Below are 24,326 nucleotides of genomic sequence, written 5' to 3' on the forward strand. Positions count from 1 at the left end.
TGTAAATGTAAGAGAATATATCAAATAAATATCTCCCTTTGCTTATAAACAGTAATACACTAGTGGAGCCTATCTTCTCTCTCCCTCTCCCTTCTCTTTATCCCCCCCCCCTCCCCCCTCTTCTCCCCCTGGGTCTGAGCTGCACCAGAGTGGAAGAAATAAGGAGATAACAAGGAGAGCTAAGCAGCAAGAAGGAGAAGTTTTCAGACAGGACTTCCACACCTCAGAAAGTATATTACCACAGCCTGATTTCTACTATTTTAAGGTGAGAGTTCTGAGAGACTGAACTAGGAGGCACCACTATAGGAACAACTCATTCAACATATAAGACATACACAGATCTTAATGGAAGGACTTTAACTCTGCAATAGCGCCACCTATCTATGAATTTATGAACTGTTCTTTTTCAATTTTACAATGCTGACATCACTGTTTTAAGGCACATTTATCTGCATGATGATTGCATTAATTGTAGTTAACTGTTGATATATTCTGTGTATAATATATTTATCCTTTTGATGGGTTGCACTTTATTAATTATCCACAGTTGAAAATTATTTTTAATTAAGGATATTTATTCACTAATATTTATTTGCATCAATTTATTTATGGTATCTTAGCTAGCTGTCACCTTATGGTCGTTTGGTTTTTTCAACCACTTGCACGTATTCACTTTAAATACAGCACTATCACTTTTCTGTTAATCAGCGGTAATAGATTTTTGTTTTAATATAGAGATCGTAGATCCTAATTAACATTATCACAGTTACCAATACCTTAATCACTTTTGCCCTTACCCTACTCTATTCACATTACTCACGTAAATATTGCGCGAAATCTCTTTTAATTATCTTTACATTTCAGTGCCCTGACATTAGGTGCATACAAATTTACCAGGGTGTAGGTGACATGGTCCATTTCAGCAACCAGAATGAAAAGCTGCCTCGGGGGTCAGCATGTACCTGTATTAAAGAAAATGTTATCCTGTCTCTGACAATCAGTACCCCATTTTTCTTGGTAGAGTCGTTGGCTGTAAACACCTGTGGAAATTTGGCATGTGTGCATTTCGGGGGTTTAATGCTAGAGAAGTGAGTCTCCTGTGCACACAGGATATCGCAGTTCGCATCTATGACTGTTTTCCAAAGGGCTCTCCTTTTGTAGGGGCTGTTCAGGCCTCTCACATTAAATGTCATCATTTTAAGATTGAGTAAGATTCAGTAAGTAAGCGCAGGTGTGTCATTTGGTGGTGGTTCCAGGTGTTGGAAGTGAGGCGATTGGTGTGTCCAGTGTGCAGGGACTCCGTTGTATTATTACCTTGTACTGAATAAGCAAACTCGTAAAATCAGAAACCAAATAAACTGGAACAAGTGATAGATGAAAACATATAAGCCGCATCCTTCGCGGAGAACATGTTATGGAAAACATCTCGCAACGTACGTGGTGGAAAAGAAAGATAAGTCAAATAACAGCCGAACAACGGGTGGGATGATCAAAAGCTTTACACTCGCTGTGCAGTTTGAAGGCACTAGTTGTGATGAATATCTGGGACTTAGATTATGTTGTTAGGAGATCACTATTTCGTATCACAGTCCTGGGTATGTTATCTACTTGCTCCTTTTATTCAGGTGGTGGTTGTTGTGTCACCCATGGAGGGGGTCGGGTACCTCTGACTCTCCATTCTCAGGCAGCAGCATTTCCGAAGAAGCTCCATACCTTTATCTACCGATGTAATCGCATACGATTTGTTGTGCATGTCCACAATAAGCTTGGCGGGGAATCCCCATTTGTAGATGACTTTGTGATTACGCAGGATCTTGGTAATCGATACCAAGTTGTGTCTCGCCATTAGAGCGGCTTGTGACAGGTCTGCATACAATGCAATCCCAGCAAAGGGATCAGGGAGGGCAGAGTGTTGTCTGGCATTTCGCATTAGCTGGTCTTTGACCTGGTAAAAGTGAATTCTCGCTATAACATCCCTGGGAATCTGGTCAGGGAGGAAGGATGGTTTCGGTAGCCTGTGGGCCCTGTCTTTTATTAAGTCTGCAGAGCTTAGTGACGGAAGGGCCGTTACCATGAGCTTTTGAAGGTATGCCAACAGTTCTGCTGGCTTAACTGAAGGTATGCTCAGCTCTCACACATCCATCAGCTCTGGCTGCCGGCTCTGCCCCCTCTCAGTTCTCCTTTTACACTTTCATTACTTTCAAGGGAAGCCCGCTAACTCAAGGCAAGAAAAGCCTTGAAGCCTATCCAAGAAACCCATTTTGCAGCCTTTAAAGTGCCGTCATTTTCCCTAAATCTATACTTAGCGTCCGACACCCAAAAGCAAAATGGGGTCCTCACAGCCATCAGAGACTCAGTTACCTCTAAACTCCACTCAGAAATTAGGGACCCCCTAGGTCGTCCATATCCTTACCTGTGACATCAACCAATGTTGACATTCAATTGTAAATGTCTATGCCCCAAACTCTAAACAGATTAAGTTCTGTGAAAAACTCTTCATAAGAATCCTCTCTTGCAAGAGTTGTAGGCCACTAATCGGAGGAGACTTTATTATAAATGGCAATGTGACCCTTGACTCATCTACGGGCAAAAGACCATTTGACTTTGATGACATCTGGAGGTGTCAACATGGTGGGGAAAAGGACTTCTCATACTATTCTGCTTCCTATCTCACTCACTCTAGAATTGCCTTTCTCCTCACGGACAAATTGACCCTTCAATTGATTACTTCCTCTCAGATCGGTACAATCAATTGGTCTGACCATGTACCTATAAGTAACAGCACTAGATCCACTGTCCCTCGCCTCTGGAGACTAGACGCTACACTCCTAGCAATTCCTGCTCATCGTCAGACAATTGAAGAAGCTCACTCTCTTTTCTTTATTGAAGAAGCTCACTCTCTTTTCTTTAAAACCCCTTACACCCCTACACCATTATTATGGGCTACATACAACGCCTAAATGAGAGGCATCTTGATAAAATTACAAGCTTCTGTCAAAAGCCAGAAGACACATCAAACTGAAGAGGTCCTAACCTCAATTAAACAAAAAGAGGACCTAAACAATGAACACCCCTCCCCAAACCTATCCTCTGCTCTGCTTGTGGACAGGAACCAACTCCGCTCCCTCCTATCTTATCAATATGATCTATACTGGAAAAAAAACTAAAGCGACATACTATTCTCTAGGAAACAAAACAGGCTCTCTTCTATCAAAATCTGCAAAACAGCAACGTTTGAAATCTAAAATTGCTTTAGTCCATCACCCCATCTCTAAAACCCCAGTGGCTAACCCTCTAGATATCGCAAATGCATTTAGCGAATTTTATCAATCATTCTATAACCTTAAAGATGATGTGACAACCCCCAAGCAACCCCTTCAACTATACAGACTTTCTTGGACTCAGTAAATCTCCCCACATTAAGTCCCAGATTCAATCCTTAGCTGAACTCTTTTCTGCACCAGAAATTGAGCTGGCCATCAAATCTCTTCCTTCAAACAAATAAAGCTGTAAATGTGTAAGCCAATAAAATTTGTATCTCTTTTTTTATTTAACAGATTTTATTCATATAGTCAGCAGTTTATAAACATTAAAGTAAAGAATAAAATAAAAAACAAAGTGAAAATAAAATCAATCTAGTACCTCTATAGTTTTCATGTATACTGGGTTCATCAAAGCAGGATGGATTGCGGTTATCATAAAAAGGTAAAATATATTACTACTGACTGAAAAAATCTGTCTACCCCACAAATCAGCCTTTTTGTTTTTGTTTCTTTTCTTTAGGCCTTTCAGATCAATAACTTTAAAAAGAAAATACAAATCATAATTGGGAGGTAGAAGCCTTTTTGGAGACCAGTACTTCCGTTAGTACAGATCAATTTAGTTTCTGCCTTTGCTCCTTCGACGCTAATAGATTGGCTGGCAAGATCGCAGATGCTTTTCGTGGCACAACCACGTATTGCTGTTGATGCTGTTATTGGTCCTGTGAAAAAAAAAAAATTGCATTAAAGTTTGGGAAATGTACATTTTAAAACAAATATTATTTAAAAAAATAAAATTGCAATGGCAGTCTGGCAATGACATCTCAATAACACCAACACATACCAATAAGGTCTTAAAGTGGTTGTAAACCCTTTACAATCACTTTAACCTACAGATAAGCCTAGATTAAGGCTTACCTGTAGGTGCTTGAAATATCTCCCAGTCCTGCATGGTCTAGGAGATATTTGCAAATCACCATAGGGCGATTTCTTCTGCGCATGCGCCGGAGTTAGAGAGGGCACACTGTGCCGTTTCTAGCTTGGGTCATGCCGTTAAAGGCGGCTCCCGTGCGCATGCGCGGAAGTGACGTCACGCGCCGTCACGCGACTCCGGCCAGTCACAGAGCCGGAGTGCGCGGCCCTGGAAGGAAGAAGGGTGAAGAATGGACACTCACTACTAGCTAGGAAGACGGGGACATCGTGGGCTTCTCCTGCAGGTAAGTGTCACATAAAATTTCACCGTACAAATGTTTCAAGCTGTCACAAATGATCCTGTATTTTGCCTAATTTGTTTCTTTCCTGTGATCGTCAGCTCCATCTAGTGACCATAATGTGGTATTTTCCTAATTGAGGTATTTCTGAAAAATACTGCAATATGGCCTCTAGATGGCCCTGACAACTATAGGAAATAAACATATTAGGCAAAATATGAGATTGTTCGGGACAGCTGAAGTAATGCTTGAAACATTTGCACAGAAAATTTTACATAAATAGACCCCGAAGTATATCAATGCCAAAATAGTTTTTCTCTTAGTTTTGAATAAAGTGAGGAAAGGATAGAAGCCCTGTCAGGTTTACTCCTATCAGAGAGATTTCTACTCACTTCCTGTTTTGGGGGCAATGTTTTACTAGGAAGTAAGGGAAAATCTAACATTCCTCTACTTAACTTAAACAAGCATTTTTTCTTCTCTCTGTTATGCTGTTGGAGAGTTTCCTTCACTTCCAGCCTGGCGAAAAAGGTTGTCCCCGGGATTGGAAGCGAGGGGAAATCTCTCTCCGGGCTCATTTACAAATCGTATTAGCCCCTTTTGAAGCAATCAGCACTGGATTGCTCTATTGAGGGCATTTTAAAGGCAGATAGGAGCTGTTATGTTGACTCCCCAATGCCTGTTTTAACCGCTAATAAAATCACTTGACTGTGTTCATTGCAGTTGCAGTGTTGCCTCATTCAAAAGAATAGGTTGCGTTCTGGGGGTAGTACTGCCCATCGAGCATTTGCCACCCCCACAACCCCATCTACTGCCTTTGCAGCTCACTGGGGAGTGGTTGGAGGGTGGTAAAAATTTCAGCTCAACTGAGTTTTTACCACCCACCCCCCCCCTTCCCCTGCCTATATTTTCACTTCAATCTTGGTTGAAGGTGAACAGAACCCCAATGCACCTCACTATGTGTAAAGTGTAGCATAGAGCAAAATAATATACTGTATGTGTTTCACCATGACTTACTGTAGTGCAAGAGTGTAAATGGGCCCACAAGGATAGATAACAAACAAGAGGTCCACGCTGCTCACAGGTGAGCCGGCTCCAACTGTATGATCTCCTCACTGCAGGGTGCTCGCCCAGTCACAGCTGAAGCAATAATGTACAAGCAAGGGAGACACGGTTTACATGTTTGATAAAGCACAATTCGTGTGCGAAACATGTCTCCCTTTCTTGTGCATGTAGTGCTCCACCTGTTCTTCATGGTTTTATGTGAATAAAGGCATTTGGATCTCAGTTTGGTGTCCAGCCATCCGGACTTTCCTTTCATTAAGGATAGATGACACTGGCTCTGTCTGGAATACTGACCTGATGCTTTTGTGGTCCAGAGAAGACACATGTTCTCATCCCCAGTACACTGCATCGTATCTGAAGTGTAACACCAGTTGGAGTCAGCAGACATGCAGGATCGGCACGTCAATCCATTGAATACTGAGCTGTCCTTTGGTACTAAGGTAAAAAAACATAACATGGTTATAATGGCATGGGATTAAAGAGCGCCTGTATTTTAGTGATAAATAAAGGACCACTACACTTGGTCCTTCCAACAATGAAGATCCTAATGAAATGTTATGATGAAGGTCTACTTCAATCTTTAGTGCTTCCATGCTGTTACACTGCCACAGATGCTATAGCTAGGCGATTAGTTTGTAGGTGGGTGTCACATACTTGGTAAGGACCAAACTAATGTGGGGTCTTCTCTTGCACCTCTTGTCCAACACCCCTGGAAGGGATCACTAGGAGTAAGGGCACGAACTGGCATGTGCATAAAAAGAAGCATGAGGGAGCTCATGGCCATAATGGGGATGGTATTGACACAGCCCCAAATGATCCACAATGGCTCAAAATGTATATGGTCCAGAAATATTTTGAAATTTTCAGAGACATTTAGACAGAATAAAGCACCTGGACCACATGGCCTAAAAGAATTTAGCTCTGTCATTTCAAAGCCATTGTTTCTCATTTTTAGGGACTCGTTAATGACTGGAATAGTACCACTGGATTGGCATAAGGCCAACATGGTCCCTATATTTAAAAAAGGAGCAAAAGTTAGCATGGCTTCATGAAAGAGAGAAGTTGTCAGATAAACCAGATTTCTTTTTATGAGAAGATAAGTAAAACCTTGGATGGAGGGGTGGCTGTGGACGTGGTATACTTGTGTAGCCCCCTGTTCCCAAAAATGGGGCTATAGTGTAAATTTAGTTTTTGGCTGAGCTGTAAACAGCTCAGGTTGATTGTACATAGTTTATTTGGTTCTGTTCTAATCTTGACTGTGTTGTGCATTGACCACTGTTGCCAGTACGTGTCACTGGTATCACAGGACAGTGTGAGAATAACAACTAAGTTGAGCTGTAATGAATATTCTTTTTCCAGAAACAGCCCAGTAGGAGGTTCCTGCCGCTGTGCATTCTGGGAAGGGGTATTTATTGGACAGATGCCATGCGCTTTAGTCAGTTCTCACCTTGTGGTCTTCCAGGCCTGAGGCTATGTTGCTGCAAGCTGTGCAAGTAGGCCCAGAAGCCTGTCTGGGGCCTACTACTTCTGAGGTGCTTCTTACGCTGTCTTGCCTGAATGGAAGAAGCCGAGCCAAGCTGAGGAGATCAAGGGGAGGACACTTGCTAGAGAGAGCCAGGATGAAGGCTGGTCTCTCAGAAGGGCCTGGTGACTCGGTGGGAGAACGCACCTACATCTAACCTACACTCACAGTACTGCTGGATGGCTTAAAGGTTCTGGTACTGTGAAGCTGTTCTACAATCCAATCAAGGTAATACATTCCTGGCTGCTAAGTTTGTGAGAGAGACTTATCCAGGCATCTACTGGCTGCTAACTCTGTGAGAGAGGCTTATTCAGGCATCTTACTGGTTGCTAGGTCTGTGTGAGAGACCTACCCAGGTATTCAAGATCTGCTGAAAGAAAGCTGTGTTTTGTCCTTTGATTCAAGGAGTCTGTAAGTGATCTGCTAAAAAGGTATCTGAAACCTCCCCTCAACCTCTTTTCTACAACCTTTCTCAAGCTTTAATTAAAGCATTGAAAAATACCTAAAGTGACTGGCGCCCACATTTGTTCTAAGTTAACCACAAGTTAACCATAAGTTAACCCTAAGTTAGCCACATTTGTTCTAAGTCCATTATAGCCATGGACTCAGCCCTGGGGTGAATGTAAGTCCGCTCCCTGTATCTGGAGGTACCCTTTTTGCTCTCAGTATACCCAGGGGGGTTCTACACTTCGATTTTGCAAAAGCCTTTGACACAGTTGCCCACACACGGCTAATGTGTAAAGTAAATTCTACAGGCTTGGAAAGATCAGTTTGTAAATGGATAGAAAGTAGTGGTTAATGATTCTTACTCTGAATGGTCTAAGGTTATCAGTGGTGTACCACAAGGTTCAGTGTTGGGACCCTTACTTTTTATTATCTTTATAAATGATATAGGGTCTGGGATTAAAAGTAAAATTTCTGTCTTTGGATATCACTCCAAGCTATGCAGTGGAATAACGTCCTTACAGGATGTCTCTAACTTACAAGCCGACCTCAATGCACTGTTATATTGGGCAAATATGTGGCAAATAAGGTTTAATGTTGATAAATGTAAAGTTATGCACTTACTAAGCTAAGCAGGGCAATAACTTCTCCACAGGATGTGGAACCCTTGCAAAAAAGATCTGAACAAATTAATAGGGTGGCAACTACATGGCAAATGAGGTTTAATGTAGAAAAATGTAAAATAATGTATTTGGGTGGCAAAAATATGAATGCAATCTATACATTGGGAGGAGAACCTCTGGGGGAATCTAGGATGGAAAAGGACCTGGGGGTCCTAGTAGATGATAGGCTCAGCAATGGCATGCAATGCCAAGCTGCCTCTAACAAAGCAAACAGAATATTGGCATGCATTAAAAAGGGGATTAATTCCAGAGATAAAACGATAATTCTCCCGCTCTACAAGACTCTGGTCCGGCTGCACCTGGAGTATGCTGTCCAGTTATGGGCACCAGTCCTCAGGAAGGATGTACTGGAAATGGAGCAAGTACAAAGAAGGGCAACAAAGCTAATAAAGGGTCTGGAGGATGTTAGTTATGAAAAAAGGTTGTGAGCACTGAACTTATTCTCTCTGGAGAAGAGACACTTGAGAGGGGATATGATTTCAATGTACAAATACCATACTGGTGACCCCACAATAGGAATAAAACTTTTTTGCAGAAGGGAGTTTAACAAGACACGTGGCCACTCATTAAAATTAGAAGAAAAGAGGTTTAACCTTAAACTAGGTAGAGGGTTCTTTACTGTAAGAGAAGCAATGATGTGGAATTCCCTTCCACATGCGGTGGTCTCAGCGGGGGGGGGGGGGGGGGCGTTGATAGTTTCAAGAAACTATTAGATAAGCACCTGAACGACCACAAAATACAGGGATAAACAATGTAATACTGACACATAATCACACACATAGGTTGGACTTGTGTCTTTTTTCAACCTCACCTACTATGTAACTATGTAAGGTGCTAAGAATATGCATGCATCATACATACTAGGGGGAGTACCACTGGAGGGATCTGTAGTGGAGATGGATTTGGGGGTTTTAGTAGATCATAAGCTTAATAATAGCATACAATACCAAGCTGCGGTTTCCAAAGCCACCAAAGTACAAATCATTATGTAAGACCTCATCTGGAATATGCAGTTCAGTTTTTGGCACCAGTTCTCAAAAAGGATATCGGGGAACTGGAGAAAGTGCAGAGAAGGTCAACCAAACTGATAAGAGACATGGAGGAGCTCAGCTATGAGGAAAGATTAGAGGAACTGAATTTATTCTCTCTTGAGAAGAGGAGATTAAGGAGGATATGATCAACATGTACAAATACATAAGAGGTCCATATAGTGAACTTGGTGTTGAGTTTTTCACTTTAAGGTCACCACAGAGGACAAGGGGGCACTCTTTACGTCTGGTGGAAAAGAGATTTAATCTCCAAATATGGAATGGCTTCTTTAATGCCCCGTACACACGATCGGAAATTCCGCCAGCAAAAGTCCGATGAGATCTTTTGGTCGGAAATTGCGACCGTGTGTATGCTCCATCTGACTTTTGCTGGCGGAATTCCCCGCAGCAAAAGATTGAGAGCAGGTTCTCTATTTTTCGGTCGGAAACAGTTCCTATCCGAAAATGCGTTCGTCTGTATGCAATTCATACGCGCAAAAAAATCACGCATGCTCGGAAACAATTCGACACATACTTGGAAGCATTGAACTTCATTTTCTCGGCTCGTCGTAGTGTTGTACGTCAACGCGTTCTTGACGGTTGAAAGTTCAGAGAACTTTTGTGTGACTGTGTGTATGCATGCCAAGCTTGAGCGTAATTTCGTCGGAAAAACCATCCAAGATTTTTCCGATGGAAATTCCACTCGTGTGTACAGGGCATAATGCAATTTTTTCAATTGGATTTGAACCAATTTTATCAATAAAACTTTGGACTCTTGGACGTGTGTTTGGCATTGGCACTCTCATCGAACTATATATGCATGGACTGTGCTGCATAAAACACAAGTAAAAGCAAGGTACTGGATATAGATTTTTAGTGGGTCGCTAACAAAAAGGGAATTTTAGAAAATGGAGGAAAACCCAGAAAACCCATAAAAACCCATATGTCCTATGTAACTCTTAACTGGTTACCTGCAAAGGCTTTTAAAGAGTCACCTATGGGGAATTTTAGGTACTGTAGTTTGGCGCCGTTCCACAGCGTGTGCAATTTTAAAGCGTGACATGTTAGGTATCTATTTACATGGGGAAACATCATCTTTTATGCTTTACCAAACAAATGGGTATTACATTGTGCTTGTGCTCACTAAAATTAATTTAAGTGTATTATTTCCCAAAAATTTGTTTTGAAAAAACACTGCGCACATATCGTGTCACAGAAAAAATTGCAACACCCATCGTTTTATTCTCTAGGGTCTCGGCTTAAAAAGTTATATAATGTTTGGGGGTTCTAGGTTATTTTCTAGCCCCAAAAATATGCAGATTTTTACATATGGGAGAGAAGTGTTATGCCACGTACACACGAGCGGAATGTCCAATAGAGAAAGTCCCCCAGAGTCTTTTCATCGTTTATTCCGATCGTGTGTAGGCCTCAGACTTTTTTTTTCCGAAAATTCTGATGAACCTAGAAATGGAACATGTTGTAAATATTTCCGACTGAACCAATTCCTATCATGAAAACCGCTTGTCTGTATGCTGTTCCGACGGACCAAAAACGACGCATGCTCTGAAGCAAGTACAAGACGGAAGCTATTGGCTACTGGCTATTGAACGTTCTTTTTCTAGTCCCGTTGTACGTGTTGTACGTCACCTCGTTCTGGACGGTCAGACTTTGGACGGACTTTTCTTTGACCGTGTGTATGCAAGAACGCTTGAATGGAATTCCGTCGGAGTTCCGTCGAAGAAACCTTCGGAGTTTAGTCCGCCGGCAAAACCGGTCACATGTACATAGAGTTAGCCCAGTAGGGAAGTAGGTAATAAAATAGCTTCATAGCAGAAAATAACCATCGCAATGCGGGGGGGCCAGACTGAGTCCCCCTTCATCAGGGCTACAAAACAAATACAAATCATAATACAAAAAATAAAAGTCAAAAGTATAAAAATAAATATGCAAATCATTGCATCATTTTTTAAGTTATCAATCTTAATTTGCGTATTTTTTTATTTATTTTTTGCAATAAGAGTTTTTATTGAGTTTTTAATAAACAATGATACAAAGTATCCTACATGAAAGGTAAAAATTATAAGTATGATAAGTATAAAAAGTATGAAAAGTGTGATAAAGGAAGAACAGGAAAGCGTCCCCGAGGGGGATACAGTCATACATAAGTCAGAATCAGGGGCGGACTGACCATTCGGGCACTCGGGCACTGCCCGAGAGCCCCATGCCACTAAGGGGCCCCATCAGGGTTGCCAGCCTCAATTAAACCAGGGACAGTATCCAAGATTATAGCTGCCCCGGGTCTCCAGTACCTTTTTCAGTGTGTGTATGTGTATTCAGTGTGTGTATATTGTGTGTCTGTGTGTGTATACTGTGTGTGTGTGTGTGTGTATACTGTTTGGCCCCATAATCTATTGCCTGGGGGCCCCATAATCTCCTATTGCCTGTGGGCCCCATAATCTCCTTTTGCCCAGGGGCTCCATAATCTTCTCCTATTGCCCAGGGGCCCCATAATCTCCTATTGCCCGGGGGCCCCGTGAGTTGTCAGTCCGCCCCTGGTCAGAATAACAAGTTATGGGAATGTATTTTTGCAGGATAAGGCAGTAAATACAATCTTTGTTAAACCAGGTTATGGCCCTGAGTCTCAATAACATGTGATATAACAGCAGTTATTTGTTCATTATAATAACAAGACAAAAAGAGAGAAAGAAAAAGGAAAAAAAAAAAAGGGTTAAAAGCTGCAAAAGTATTTTCAGGTACCCATTAGTCTCTTATAATCATCAGAGTATGTAAAAATGAACCATCACATGGAAGAAACTGTTGATATTTCTCACGATCTTTTGACCAAATATTACAAAATATAGAATACTTGTTTTTTTTTTGTTTTTTGTTTTTTTATATTTATGGCTTTTATTTATTTGAAATTTTTTATAGTTTTGATTTTTATACTTGCATTCATTTTGTAGCCTTGATGAATGGGGAAGTCTGTTTGGCTCCCGAAACACTTTAAAGTTTTCTACTATTAATTTATTTTATCAATAAAACTTTTGGATGTGTATTTGGTGCTGTCATTGGGCTATATATAAGGACTGTGCTGTGTGGAAGAGCTGTAAATTTCAGAACTGGATGGACAGGAGTAGAAATCCTTTGGCAGGTAAATCAGTCACATACGTGTGTTTAGCTGTTCCTATGAAGACAGCGGATGGTCACTTACGGGAAGGAAGAGGTGGGGTGCATTGATCACTTGTACAACATGATATACCCATCTTCATTCTTCCATTGTTAGGAAGCCCCATACTTCCTTTCTTGTCACACTGGTCCTGTTGTACACATGACTTCTCGTATACTTTTGAAACAACGGTACCTACAAGTAAACAAACTGTATCATTGTCTGCAATGAAAATAGACAAAGGTTTAATGTGAAACAAAAATGGAAACCACCCCCCCCCCCCCCCACAATATATACCAAGCTTTTAGAGTAGGTGCATTGTACATCACAAACAAACGTTTCCCAACACACTTACCAGCTAGACAGTAAAAAAATGCAGATGACGCTGTCTAACAATTTGCGGTAAAAACAGAGGCTTTAGTTGCACAACGCTTGCATATACAGTAAAATCTTGGCCTGAGAGTGTTTTGCAAGACAAGCAAAAATGTTTTTTTATAAATTTTGACTTGATATACAAGCGATGTCTTGATATACAAGTAGCGTCATGTCACAACGAGTATAAAAGAGAAGGGAGGGCGCCACTAAAGTGTAGCAATATGGTGAAGGTACAACATTTAGCAACTCTCATGGTTGATGATTAACCACTTGCCGACCAGCCGCCGCAGTCGTACTGCGGCAGAATGGCACGGTTGGGCGAAATGTAACATCGCTTCGCCCTGTGACCCCCCCCCCCGCTCGCTCCCCCCCCAAGCTAGTCTGACACATGGAGAACCCGGGATCTGTGTGTGTGAACACACAGTTTCCGGTTCTCTGAGGGGAGAACAGACAGATCGTCTGTTCATACAGAGTATGAACAGCGATCTGTCATCTGTCATCTCCCCTGCGCAGTCCCCTCCCCCCTTGAGTTAGAACACACAATAGGGAACACATTAACCCCTTGATCGCCCCCTAGTATTAACCCCTTCACTGCCAGTGACATTTTTACAGTAATCAATGCATTTTTATAGCACTGATTGCTGTATTAATGCCAATGGTCCCAAAAATGTGTCAAAACGTGTCCGCCATAATGTCGCAGTCCCGATAAAAATCACAGATCGCCGCCATTACTAGTAAAAAAAAACAAAAAAATAATAATAATAAAAATGCCATAAATCTATCCCCTACTTTGCAGACACTATAACTTTTGCGCAAACCAATCAATATACGCTTATTGCGATTTTTTTTTACCAAAAATATGTAGAAGAATATGTATCAGCCTAAACTGAGGAAACATTTTTTTTTATATATATTTTTGGGGGATATTTATTATAGCAAAAAGTAAAAAATATTGCGTTTTTTTTTTTTTCGAAATTGTCACTCTTTTTTTGTTTATAGCGCAAAAAATAAAAACGGCAGAGGTAATCAAATACCACCAAAAGAAAGTTCCATTTGTGGGAAAAAAAGGACGTCAATCTTGCTTGGGTGCAACGTCGCACGACCACGCAATTGTCAGTTAAAGCGACGCAGTGCCGAATCGCAAAAATTGCTCTGGTCAGGAAGGAGGTAAAATCTTCCGGGGCTGAAGCGGTTAACTGCTTCCCACCTGTCATACAGCAGAATGACGGTTGCAAAGTGATTAAGTTATCCTGACTGGGCGTCACATGACGTCCAGCTGGATAAGCCGCCCTCGAGGGTGCACAGCGCCGCGGTGCTGCAGTGTGTCACTCTGCCAGGAAATTTTGGGTGTCGTGTCAGTAAATTTCAATCTAGTAGGTTGGCAACACTGGCTAGGAGTCACAAAAATGCTATATACTGATGATGAGAAAAGGTATTTAGCAGTTTATATTTGCTAAAATAATTGCATTTCCATGTTCTTTGTAATGCGGGAGACCCGATATAGTAACTACAGGCTCCTGGGTTTAGTAACACTTTAAGAGCTATTTTAAGGAGGGAATATTGACTGATTATATTGAGCTATTGAGGTTTGTGCACTGCAGTACTATTTTGCTGTTTGGAAGACATTATTGAACTTGAGTGTGCTATTCACACATTGTACACATGAAGAAAAACGGACATCTCTGGAGTAATCCAGAGGCCTCTAATGTGAACTGACACTTGTGAGACTCTGAAAAAAAGACACATCATTTTTTTATTACTGAATAACTTACCCTGAGCCCAGGTTTCTGTATATTTAGCTCCACACACAGAACCAGAAGGACAAGGAATACTGGTGCCGGTACATGAGTCCGATGTAGAAGCACAGTGTGTACAAGAGAGCGAGTATCCTAAAAAAACACAGCACAGGATGATCAACCATAGCAGCCACATTTTACCAAATTGAGAATCTCATTCATCATCCATTTTCCAACTGTTGTTTTCCAGTGTGTATTTAACCACCTCAATACCGGGCACTTTCACCCCCTTACTGCCCAGGCCATTTTTCAGCTTTCAGCGCTGTCGCACTTTGAATGACAATTGCGCGGTCATACAACACTGCACCCTAATGACATTTTTATTATTTTTTCCCCACATATAGAGCTTTCTTTTGGTGGTATTTGATCACCTCTGCGGTTTTTATTTTTTGCGCTTTAAACAAAAAAAAGCGACAATTTTGAAAAAAAACCCCACAATATTTTGTACGTTTTGCTATAATAAATATCCCCATTTTTTTTTAAAAAAAGCTAATTTTTTCTCAGTTTAGGCTGATGTGTATTCTACATATTTTTGGTAAAAAAAAAACGCAATAAGCGTATATTGATGCGCCAAAGTTATAGCGTCTACAATATAGAGGATAGATTTATAGCATTTTTTTTTTTTTAATTATTTTTTTTTTTTTTTACTAGTCATGGCGGCGATCTGCGATTTTTATTGTGACCGCAATATTGAGGCGGACACTTCGGACACTTTTGACACATTTTTGGGACCATTCACATTTATACAGCGATCCGTGCTATAAAAATGCACTGATTACTGTGTAAATGTGACTGGCAGGGAAGGGGTTAACACTAGGGGGTGATCGAGGGGTTAAATGTGTGTCCTAGGGAGGTGATTCTAACTGTGGGGGGAGGGGACTGACTGGGGGAGGTGACCGATCGGTGTCCCTATGTATGTCCCCCTTTTCTCCCCCTTATTATTTTTTGTTGACTTGGTTAGTTACACGCAACCATATTGTTTTTTTATACATTTCTATAGAACTCAGACGCATCTGGCTCCTGAAGAGTGGACCAAAGTCCATGAAACGCGTCGGGCCTACTTTGATGCATCCAACACACATTGATCAATTTTTTGACGTTTTTTATTCTACCTGACATTGTTCTGGGGGACTGTGATGCATAATTGTACTTATCTATGCCATGTTTTTTATATATACACATTGATTGTTTTGTATATGATTACTTTTATGTCATATGTCTGCAATGCGATTTTCATGCCATGTTGGTCATTGGTCCCTAATAAACATACATATGTTTGCACCTCTGTGAATGTGATTGGGTTCCATCATGTGCACCTCATTTAAAGTCCCAACCTCCCCCCTTCGTTTTTATGTACAAGGGACACACCATCGGTCTCCTCTCCTCTGACAGGACGTCGATCTATGTGTTTACATACACAGATCCACGGTCCTGCTCAGTTACTGGGCAATCACGGGTGCCCGGTGGACATCGCGGCCGCCGGGCACGCGCACCGGGTCCCCAGTGATGTGGCGGGCGCGCAAGCGCGCCCCTTAGTGGCTCGGGAAGGCGGTCACGTCATACGACGTCCGCCCAGAACGAGAGCTGCCTCGTCCCACCGTCATATGACAGTGGGTGGGCAGCTAGTGGTTAAAGTCTATGTCAACCCAGACAAGGAAATGCTTTTCAATTGTTTAATGATTAAAGCAGAGTTCCACACAAAAATGGAACTTCCGCTTTTCGGAACCCTCCCCCCTCCGGTGTCACATTTGGCAACTTTCAGGGGGGAGGGCGGTGCAGATACCTGTCTAATACAGGTATTTGCACCCACTTCCGCCATAGACTCCCATGGGAGTCTATGCCTCTTCCCGTCCCCACCGCGCTGTCTCCTGGGAACACACAGCTCCCAGGAGAGAGCGGGGACCACTTGGGACGCGCAGCGCGACTCGCGCATGCGCAGTAGGGAACCGGGAAGTGAAGCCGCAATGCTTCACTTCCTGATTCCCTCACCTAGGATGGCGGCGGCAGCTGCCGAGAACTGAGCGGGTTCTCGGTGTCCCCTGCCGACATTGCTGGACCCTGGGACAGGTAAGTGGCCATGTATTAAAAGTCAGCAGCTGCAGTATTTGTAGCTGCTGGCTTTTAATATTTTTTTTTTTTGGTGGGTGGACCCCCGCTTTAAATATAACATTGCAATTTTTTTTTTAGACACCTGATTGATAGTAACAATTTAAAGTGGTTGTCAAGGCTCACGTTTTTTTTTTTTACCTTCATGCATTCTTTGCCCCTCAGCTGCGGTTCAGGTACCAGCCTGCTTGGGTGCCCCCCATAGCATGCTGCTTGCTATGGGGGCACTCGGCAGGATGGAGGGACCACGATCACCGCCGAGAAGAGGAGGATCAGGACCGCTCTGTGCAAAACCACTGTACAGAGCAGGTAAGTATGACATGTTTGCTATTTAAAAAAAAAATCACGTTCACGTTGTGGCTTCCTGTGAACAAGTCACAACGCTAACAAGGGGGTTCTGTGATAGTGTTGTCACCCCACCCTGCTCATTCCTGCATTTGGACTAAAGGATGCCATGTTGACTCACAGCTTCCCTCTATGAGTCTGTGACATCACAGGCAACCATGCCTCCAGAACTCCCCCAAAGTGGGCAGAAGCCAGTGGAGGGATTGGAGGGAGAAGGGTGTCAGAAACTGAACAGGCGGTAAGATGGATGAGTAGATCAGATCATCAGTAGATGAGTGAATCAGCAACATTTAAAAAAGACTGAATGGGGGATATGTGATGGACGGGAAATTATACTGTTGGAATTATTAGTAAAATAGACAGCATACAACTTTTCTTTTTTATTATTAAATTTGAGTTCTGTTAAAGGAACTGGATGTTCAGGAAGCAACCTTTAGGTGACGCATTACACTTTAACCGCTTCCCGACCAGCGCACGCCGATATACGTCGGCAGAGTGGCACTGGTGGGAAAAGGGGCGTACAGGTACATCCCCTTTAAGATTGAGATTGGGTCAGCACCCGGCGGACTCAATGTCCCCCGGGTGCCCGCGATTGCGTCACGGAGAGGAAGAACGGGGAGATGCTTTTGTAAACAAAGCATTTCCCTGTTCTGTCTTGTGACAGGACAGAGATCACTGCTCTCTGTCATCGGGAGTGGTGATCGCTGTCATGTGTATTGTAGCCCCTCCCCCCTCACAGTTAGAATCTCTCCCTAGGACACATGTAACCCCTTCATCGCCCCCTAGTGGTTACCCCCTTCCCTGCCAGTGTCATTTACACAGTAATCAATGCATTTTTCAGCGCTGATCACTGTATAAATGACAATTGTCCCAAAATAGTGTCAAAAGTGTTCGATCTGTCCGCCATAATGTCGCAGTAACGATAAAAATCGCAGATTGCCGCCATTACATATACGGCCTAAACTGAGGAAAAAAATATTTTTTTTAATATATTTTTGGGGGATATTTATTATAGCAAAAAGTAAAAAATAATGCGTTTTTTTTTTTCAAAATTGTCGCTCTTTTTTTGTTTATAGCGAAAAAAAATAAAAACCGCAGAGGCGATCAAATACCACCAAAAGAAAGCTCTGTTTGTGGGAAAGAAAGGACGTCAATTTTGTTTGGGTACAACGTCGCACGACCGCGCAATTGTCAGTTAAAACGACAGAGTGCCGAATCGCAAAAAGTGCTCCGGTCAGGAAGGGGGTAAATCCTTCCGGGGCCGAAGTGGTTAATGAGGGGGGAAGGCAACTGGCCAACAGTAGAAAGAAAGTAGAGAAAGATCCACAGCATGGCAGAATAAAACTGCTCTCATTTTCTCATCACTCTACAGGTATGCAGAACTGTTTTAATGACATAAATTTATATGTAAAAGACTCATAATGGTTCATCAGTGATGGATGTTATGTAAGGCCGGGTTCACACCATTGGCTCCCCGCATCCAATTCGCAATAGCAGGAGAAGTTGACCGGCTCTCTATGGAGCCGGTTCCCATATCTCTGCAGTGGGTCCGGTGCGTTTTCCACAAAACTGCTGTGTGTCTTTTGGTCCATTTCAGGTCCAAATTCAGCCCAAAATTCAGGCTGAAATCAGACCTGAAACGGTGACCCAGCACGCACCGAACCCCTGCTGTGAGCCTGTGAGTATTATGAGTTTATTATCAATACATTAGTTCAAGATGTAAAAGTACTAAACTTTAAAATTAGTCAAAAGCGTTTGTATAATTGCTATCATAGGCCTAAAATAATACATGCCCAACTAGATATACAGTATATATATATATATATATATATATATATATATATATATATATATATGTTTTATGAGCATTTATTCGCGATTTTCAGATCGTACAAAACAAATGCCTTTTAAAATACGCTTGGCATAACTCCATCAGTATCACCAGCAAAGCAGCTTCATTATTATCCCATTAAAGAAGATGCTGCATTTCGGCATTTACAACAGTGGTCATCAGATGTTTACAACAGTGGTCATCAACCCTGTCCTCAGGGCCCACTAACAGGCCAGGTTTTGATGATATCACCTGTGATGTATTTCAGTTATCTTGCAAACCTGGCCTGTTAGTGGGCCCTGAGGACAGGAGTTGTTGACCACTGGTTTACAAGACCAAACCCTTCCCAGTCGTTCCTTGATTCCGATCATGCGTGTTTGTACTTTCAACTTTTGTGTGACGATTCCTGTACTGGCCATCCGAAAATCAGATGTTGAGTTCACATCTGACAAAAAATTTTATAGCCTGCACATCGAGCTTTTGTCTGACGAAAAAGTCAAATCAGCTGTCAAAAGCACCGTACTAACGCTATCCGAAAATCCAAAAACAGCTCGTCTTACGAATTTTCCCTTCTGATTTTTGTATCGCGTGTACGAGGCCTTAGGGGGTGTTTTAACCCCTGTCAGTTTTTGTAGCCAACTGAGTTTCATTGGGGAAAATTTCCTTAAATTCCAAAAAGCCTAAAGCTGTAGAGTGTAAAATTTGATGCAACTCTGCATAGAAACCAATCAGCTTCCAGGTTTTATTGCCATTTTACAATAACATAAAATAATATAGTGCATTCTTTTAAGGTCTTTTGTGAATTTTTAAGATTAAGAAGCTGTTACCAGATGTTACCAAAGCTGAGGGCACACCAAGGATTTGGAGAAGTGATGCCATTATGAGAGTCTGCTGTATCTCTAGGTTGGTGCAAGGGAGGACTGGCTGAGTATGCTGGATGGCTGTTTAATTTTGTAAGATTTAGGCCTCATGCACACGAGACGCTGTTAAACTCGCGTTCAGAGGCAGTTGGACACTTTTTTCAACTGCCCCTGAACTCATTCAATGTTATCCTATGTGTCCATGTACACAGTCTCGTTTTTTGGCTTTTTTAGGCAGTTGAGTTTAACCTCGTTTTTCCAGAAGCCAAAAAATGTCTTCAGACGCAAACGTTTTCCACATTTTAGACGCCAAACGTGGCTAAACGTGGCTAAACGCCGGTAACACGTTTAGTCGCGTTTGCATTTATAATTGTTTTTAAAGAAACCCTATTTTTTGGACCAGAAAACACAGAAATATGATGGTAAACTGCAGCAGAGAATGACATTTTGCGACCCGAATTTGGGGCCCCATATCTCGAGGTCACTTGGTGCTAGGAACCCCAAAATTGGTGTGCTAACACAGTGGAACGAACACTACAACATATCCAAACATGGGGTTCCTAACACCAAGTGGCCCCGAGATATGGGGGCCCAAAATCAGGTCAGAAAATGTCATTCTCTGCTGCAGAATTATGTTGTAGTGCTAGTTCCACTGTGTTAGCACACCAAATTCGGGGTTCCTAGCATCAACTGGCCCCGAGATACAGGGCCTCAAAGTTGTGTCACAAAATGTCACTCTCTGCTCTGCAGATGCTTCTAGATGCAAACGCGGCAAAACGGGCGTTTCTAAACGCCGGTTTCAGCTTTTAAAAACATGTGTTCAGCAGAGTTTGCACGTGTGCATGAAGCCTTATGGGTGTAAGCATGTTGAGACTGATTATGCATAAAAATTTTGTACCACAAAAACAAACTAGGTTTCTTTTCCTTCCCATTCTTTGATTCACTTCTCTATAAATGCCAAGTCTGAAGGGTAAATTAAACTTTCAAAAGTTTAACTTAGTTTCAAGTTCCTGAGACTAGAGATGGGCTGTATTTATCAATTTGCAGCCCAAAATCATGATCCTTCTGTACTCTAGAAAAAATAAACAAGCTAGCAGTCTCGCAGTTCTTCCTACACCTTCAAAAATTGTAAATAGGCAGGAACAAAAAAAAAGGTCCCTCATGCTGGACTACACCTTCAGAACTTGAACATCAACAAGAAAAAGAAGAGTTCTTTCATGCTGAGGATGATCGCACTAATCGGCGCTTCTGCTCTCCAGCAATCCCACTGGGTGATGGATCAGCACTGAAACAACACAAAAAAGAGAGAGAAAGCGCACGACCGCCCTAGTGTAATCCAACTTTATATGTCCAATGTAGACTTTAAAAGAATATACTCACATGGTTCCAGATTAAAGTGATCTGGAACCATGTGAGTGCATTCTTTTAAAGTCTACACTGAATTTTATTAAATTGGATTACACTAGGGCGGTCTTGCGCTCTCACTCTCTTTTGTGCTGTTTCTGTACTCTAGATACTACTTCACAGTATTTCAGATAATAATAAACTGGTCCTCAATTTATTATATGCAAAGACGATGACAAGTGTTGCCATGGATGCTCCCAGACAGGATCTTTATGCCCACACCTATGAAGCTTCTGGAGCTAAATATTCACCCTTATATCTGGGGTTACGGGCTACCTTCCCCAGCACTGGCCATACTTAGCATGGACATAGACGGGTTCCCTTTTCAGTTCAGAAACCTGGTTATGCGCATCCTATTTGCCACCAGATTGAAGATCTGGAGGAAATGGAGAAGCACTGCAGCTCCAAATCTGTCTGACGTTAAACTTCAATTGAATCTGACATTAGAAAATGAAAGATTCCTGGCTCTACAGTCTGGTTCCCTTGTGAATTTCTACAAAACATGAGATCCTTGGCTTAAAGTTCACAAACTACAGTAAATGTATATTTTGTTACAATATCATAGATCTAATACTGAAATGTAAGCATCATTCCTATGAGCCCCCAATGGCTTTCCTATACTCTGGCTGATTTGCTTTGTTCTGATTTGATTTAACGTAATTTGACTTGCAATTTTTCATTTATCATAACATCCAATGCATGTTATTGGTAATGACTATGATACTCAACTTCACATTGTATGTTTTTCTTTGTCAAAAACCTGATATACATAAAAAAAAAAAACAAGAACACATTTACAGATACTCATATGTGGTTTTGTTAGTTAACGGTTGGGTGCCACAAGCTGGGCTGCATGGTCACCACATATACTCTTGAAGGTCAACTAAAATAAATAAACTTTAAATTTTGAATAGCGTAAGGGAGGGTTTTTATTTAGCCATCTGTGTCTCAGGGAGAATTCCCTTCAATTCCAATCCCATAACCATATATGGAAGTGAGACAAAATCCCTCCAAAATGAACGAATCCCTGGTTCTGATTTTGGATCTAAATGTAGCAATTTGCATACTTAGTTCCCAAGCCTTGAGTCTTGGAGTGCTTTGAAGGACCAATGTACAGTTACTCCTTGGTGAAAACTCTGACGGTCTAAAATTGTCTAAATCACTTTAGATAGCTTTACTTTACATTAGTATTGATTCCTGTTATTAATTTTAAGAACTGCATTTTTTGTTTAAAAGAAAATAAAGTGCATTCTTTTAAAGACATTTGTGAATTACGGTATTAAGATTAAAAATCTCTTACCAGATGTCACCAAAGCCGAGAGAACACCAAGGATTTGGAGAAGTGAAGCCATTATGAGAGTCTGCTGTATCTCTAGGTTGGTGCAAGGGAGAACTGACTGAGTATGCTGGATGGCTGTTTAATTTTGTAAGATTTATGGGCGTGGGCATTTGGGGGCTGAATATGCTGCATAACAATTCTGCACTACAAAAACAAACTCGGTTTCCTTTCCTTTCCATTCTTTGATTCGATTTTCAATAAATACCAAGTCTGAAGAGTAAACGAAACTTTAAAAAGTTGCACTCACTTTCAAATCCTGCAATTGCAAATGGGCCATTTTTATCAATTTGCAGCCCAAAAACATGACCCTTCTATACTCGATATCATGCTTCACAGTATTTTAGATAATAATAAAATGGTCCTTAGTTTATCATATCCAAAAAACACATTTACCAACACTCATATGGGTTAGTGTTAGTTAACGGGTGGGTGCCACAAGCTGGGCTGCATGGTCACCAAATGTACTCTTAAAGGTCGACTAAAGGCAAACCTTTTTTAAAATTTTGGATAGCGTAAGGGAGGGCTTTAACCCCTGCCAGTTTTGTTTAACTATCTGTATCCCATTAGGAAGATTTCCCTTCAATTCCAATCTTATAGCTAAAAAAGGAAGTGAGAGGAAATCTCTCCAAAGTGAAATAATACCTGGTTCTGATTGTGGAGCTAAATGTAGCATTTTGCATGCTAAGTTCCCAAGCCCAGAGTCTTGGAATGCTTTGAAGGACCAGTGTCCAGGTACTTCTCAGTGAAAACTCAAACCTAAAAAATTGTCTAAATCACTTTAGACAGCTTTACTTTACATTAGTATTGATTCCTGTTAATTATTTTAAGAACTGCATTTATTGTTTTAAAATAAAAAAAAAAAAATAGTGCATTCTTTTAAGGAAATTTGTGAATTTTTAAGATTAAGAAGCTCTTAGCAGATAGTGCCAGGGAGAACTCACTGAGTGTGCTGGACGGCTGTTTCATTTTGTAAGATTTATGGGTGTAGGGATTTTGGGACTGATTATGCATAAAAATTCTGTACCACCAAAATGGACTAGGTTTCGTTTCCTTCCCATTCTTTGATTCAATTCTCTATAAATGACAAGTCTGAAGGGTAAATTTAGTTTCAAATTCCTGAGATTAGAAATGTGCCATATTTATCAATTTCCAGCCCAAAATCATGTACTCTATAAAAAAAAAAAAAAAAAAAAAAAAAAACAAGCTAGCAGTTGCGCAGGTCTTCCTACACCTTCAAAAATTGTAAATAGGCAGGAACAAAAAAAAGGTCTCTCATGCTGGGCTACACCTTCATAACTTGAACATCAACAAGACAAAGAAGAGTTCTTTCAAGCTGAGGATGATCACACTAATTGGTGCTGCTGCTCTCCAGCAATCCCACTGGGTGATGGATCAGCACTGAACCAAACAAAAGAGAGAGAGAGAGAGAGAGAGAGAGAGAGAGAGAGCGCACGACCGCCCTAGTGTAATTCAATTTATTAATTCCATTTTAATCTGAAACCATGTGAGTATATTCTTTTAAAGTCTAAATTGGAATTAGGGATGAGCTTGATGTTCGAGTCGAACATAAGTTTGACTCAAACATAAGTTTGACTCGAACATCGGGGCGTTCGCAGGAAATTTGAGCGCCGTGGAACGCCCCATAATGCACTGCGAGATCGCAGTGCTTTGCTGTATGTTGATTAACCAAAGCATGCACCTGACCTGCATGCTTTGGTCAATCACAGTGTGTTCTGCTGAGAGAGCCATTACAAGCCAAAGGCAGGGTGCCATTGGCCAATCATGGCTCAGAGGGACTAAGCCCACGCCCCACACTATATAAGGCTGCTTACACGGCGAACGCCTGTAGTGTTGTTGGAGTGGACAGAGAGATAGCTTGAGTTAGATTAAGCAG

General features: G+C 41.5%; 1 protein-coding gene across 1 annotated transcript; it reads right to left on the reverse strand.

Annotated features, from left to right (window-relative positions):
- Positions 1 to 3,547: 3,547 nt before the first annotated feature.
- Positions 3,548 to 22,486, reverse strand: LOC141110438 (phospholipase A2 inhibitor gamma subunit B-like). The gene is made up of 5 exons (XM_073601786.1): positions 22,394 to 22,486; positions 14,524 to 14,640; positions 12,422 to 12,571; positions 5,828 to 5,968; positions 3,548 to 3,982 (listed from the first exon to the last, which is right to left on the reverse strand). Exons 1-5 carry the CDS (start codon positions 22,443 to 22,445, stop codon positions 3,789 to 3,791), a joined length of 654 nt encoding a protein of 217 aa, XP_073457887.1. The 5' UTR covers positions 22,446 to 22,486; the 3' UTR covers positions 3,548 to 3,788.
- Positions 22,487 to 24,326: the final 1,840 nt, after the last annotated feature.

This window comes from Aquarana catesbeiana, linkage group LG10, assembly GCF_042186555.1.
Source record: "Aquarana catesbeiana isolate 2022-GZ linkage group LG10, ASM4218655v1, whole genome shotgun sequence".
In the NCBI taxonomy this organism is placed as follows: domain Eukaryota; kingdom Metazoa; phylum Chordata; class Amphibia; order Anura; family Ranidae; genus Aquarana; species Aquarana catesbeiana.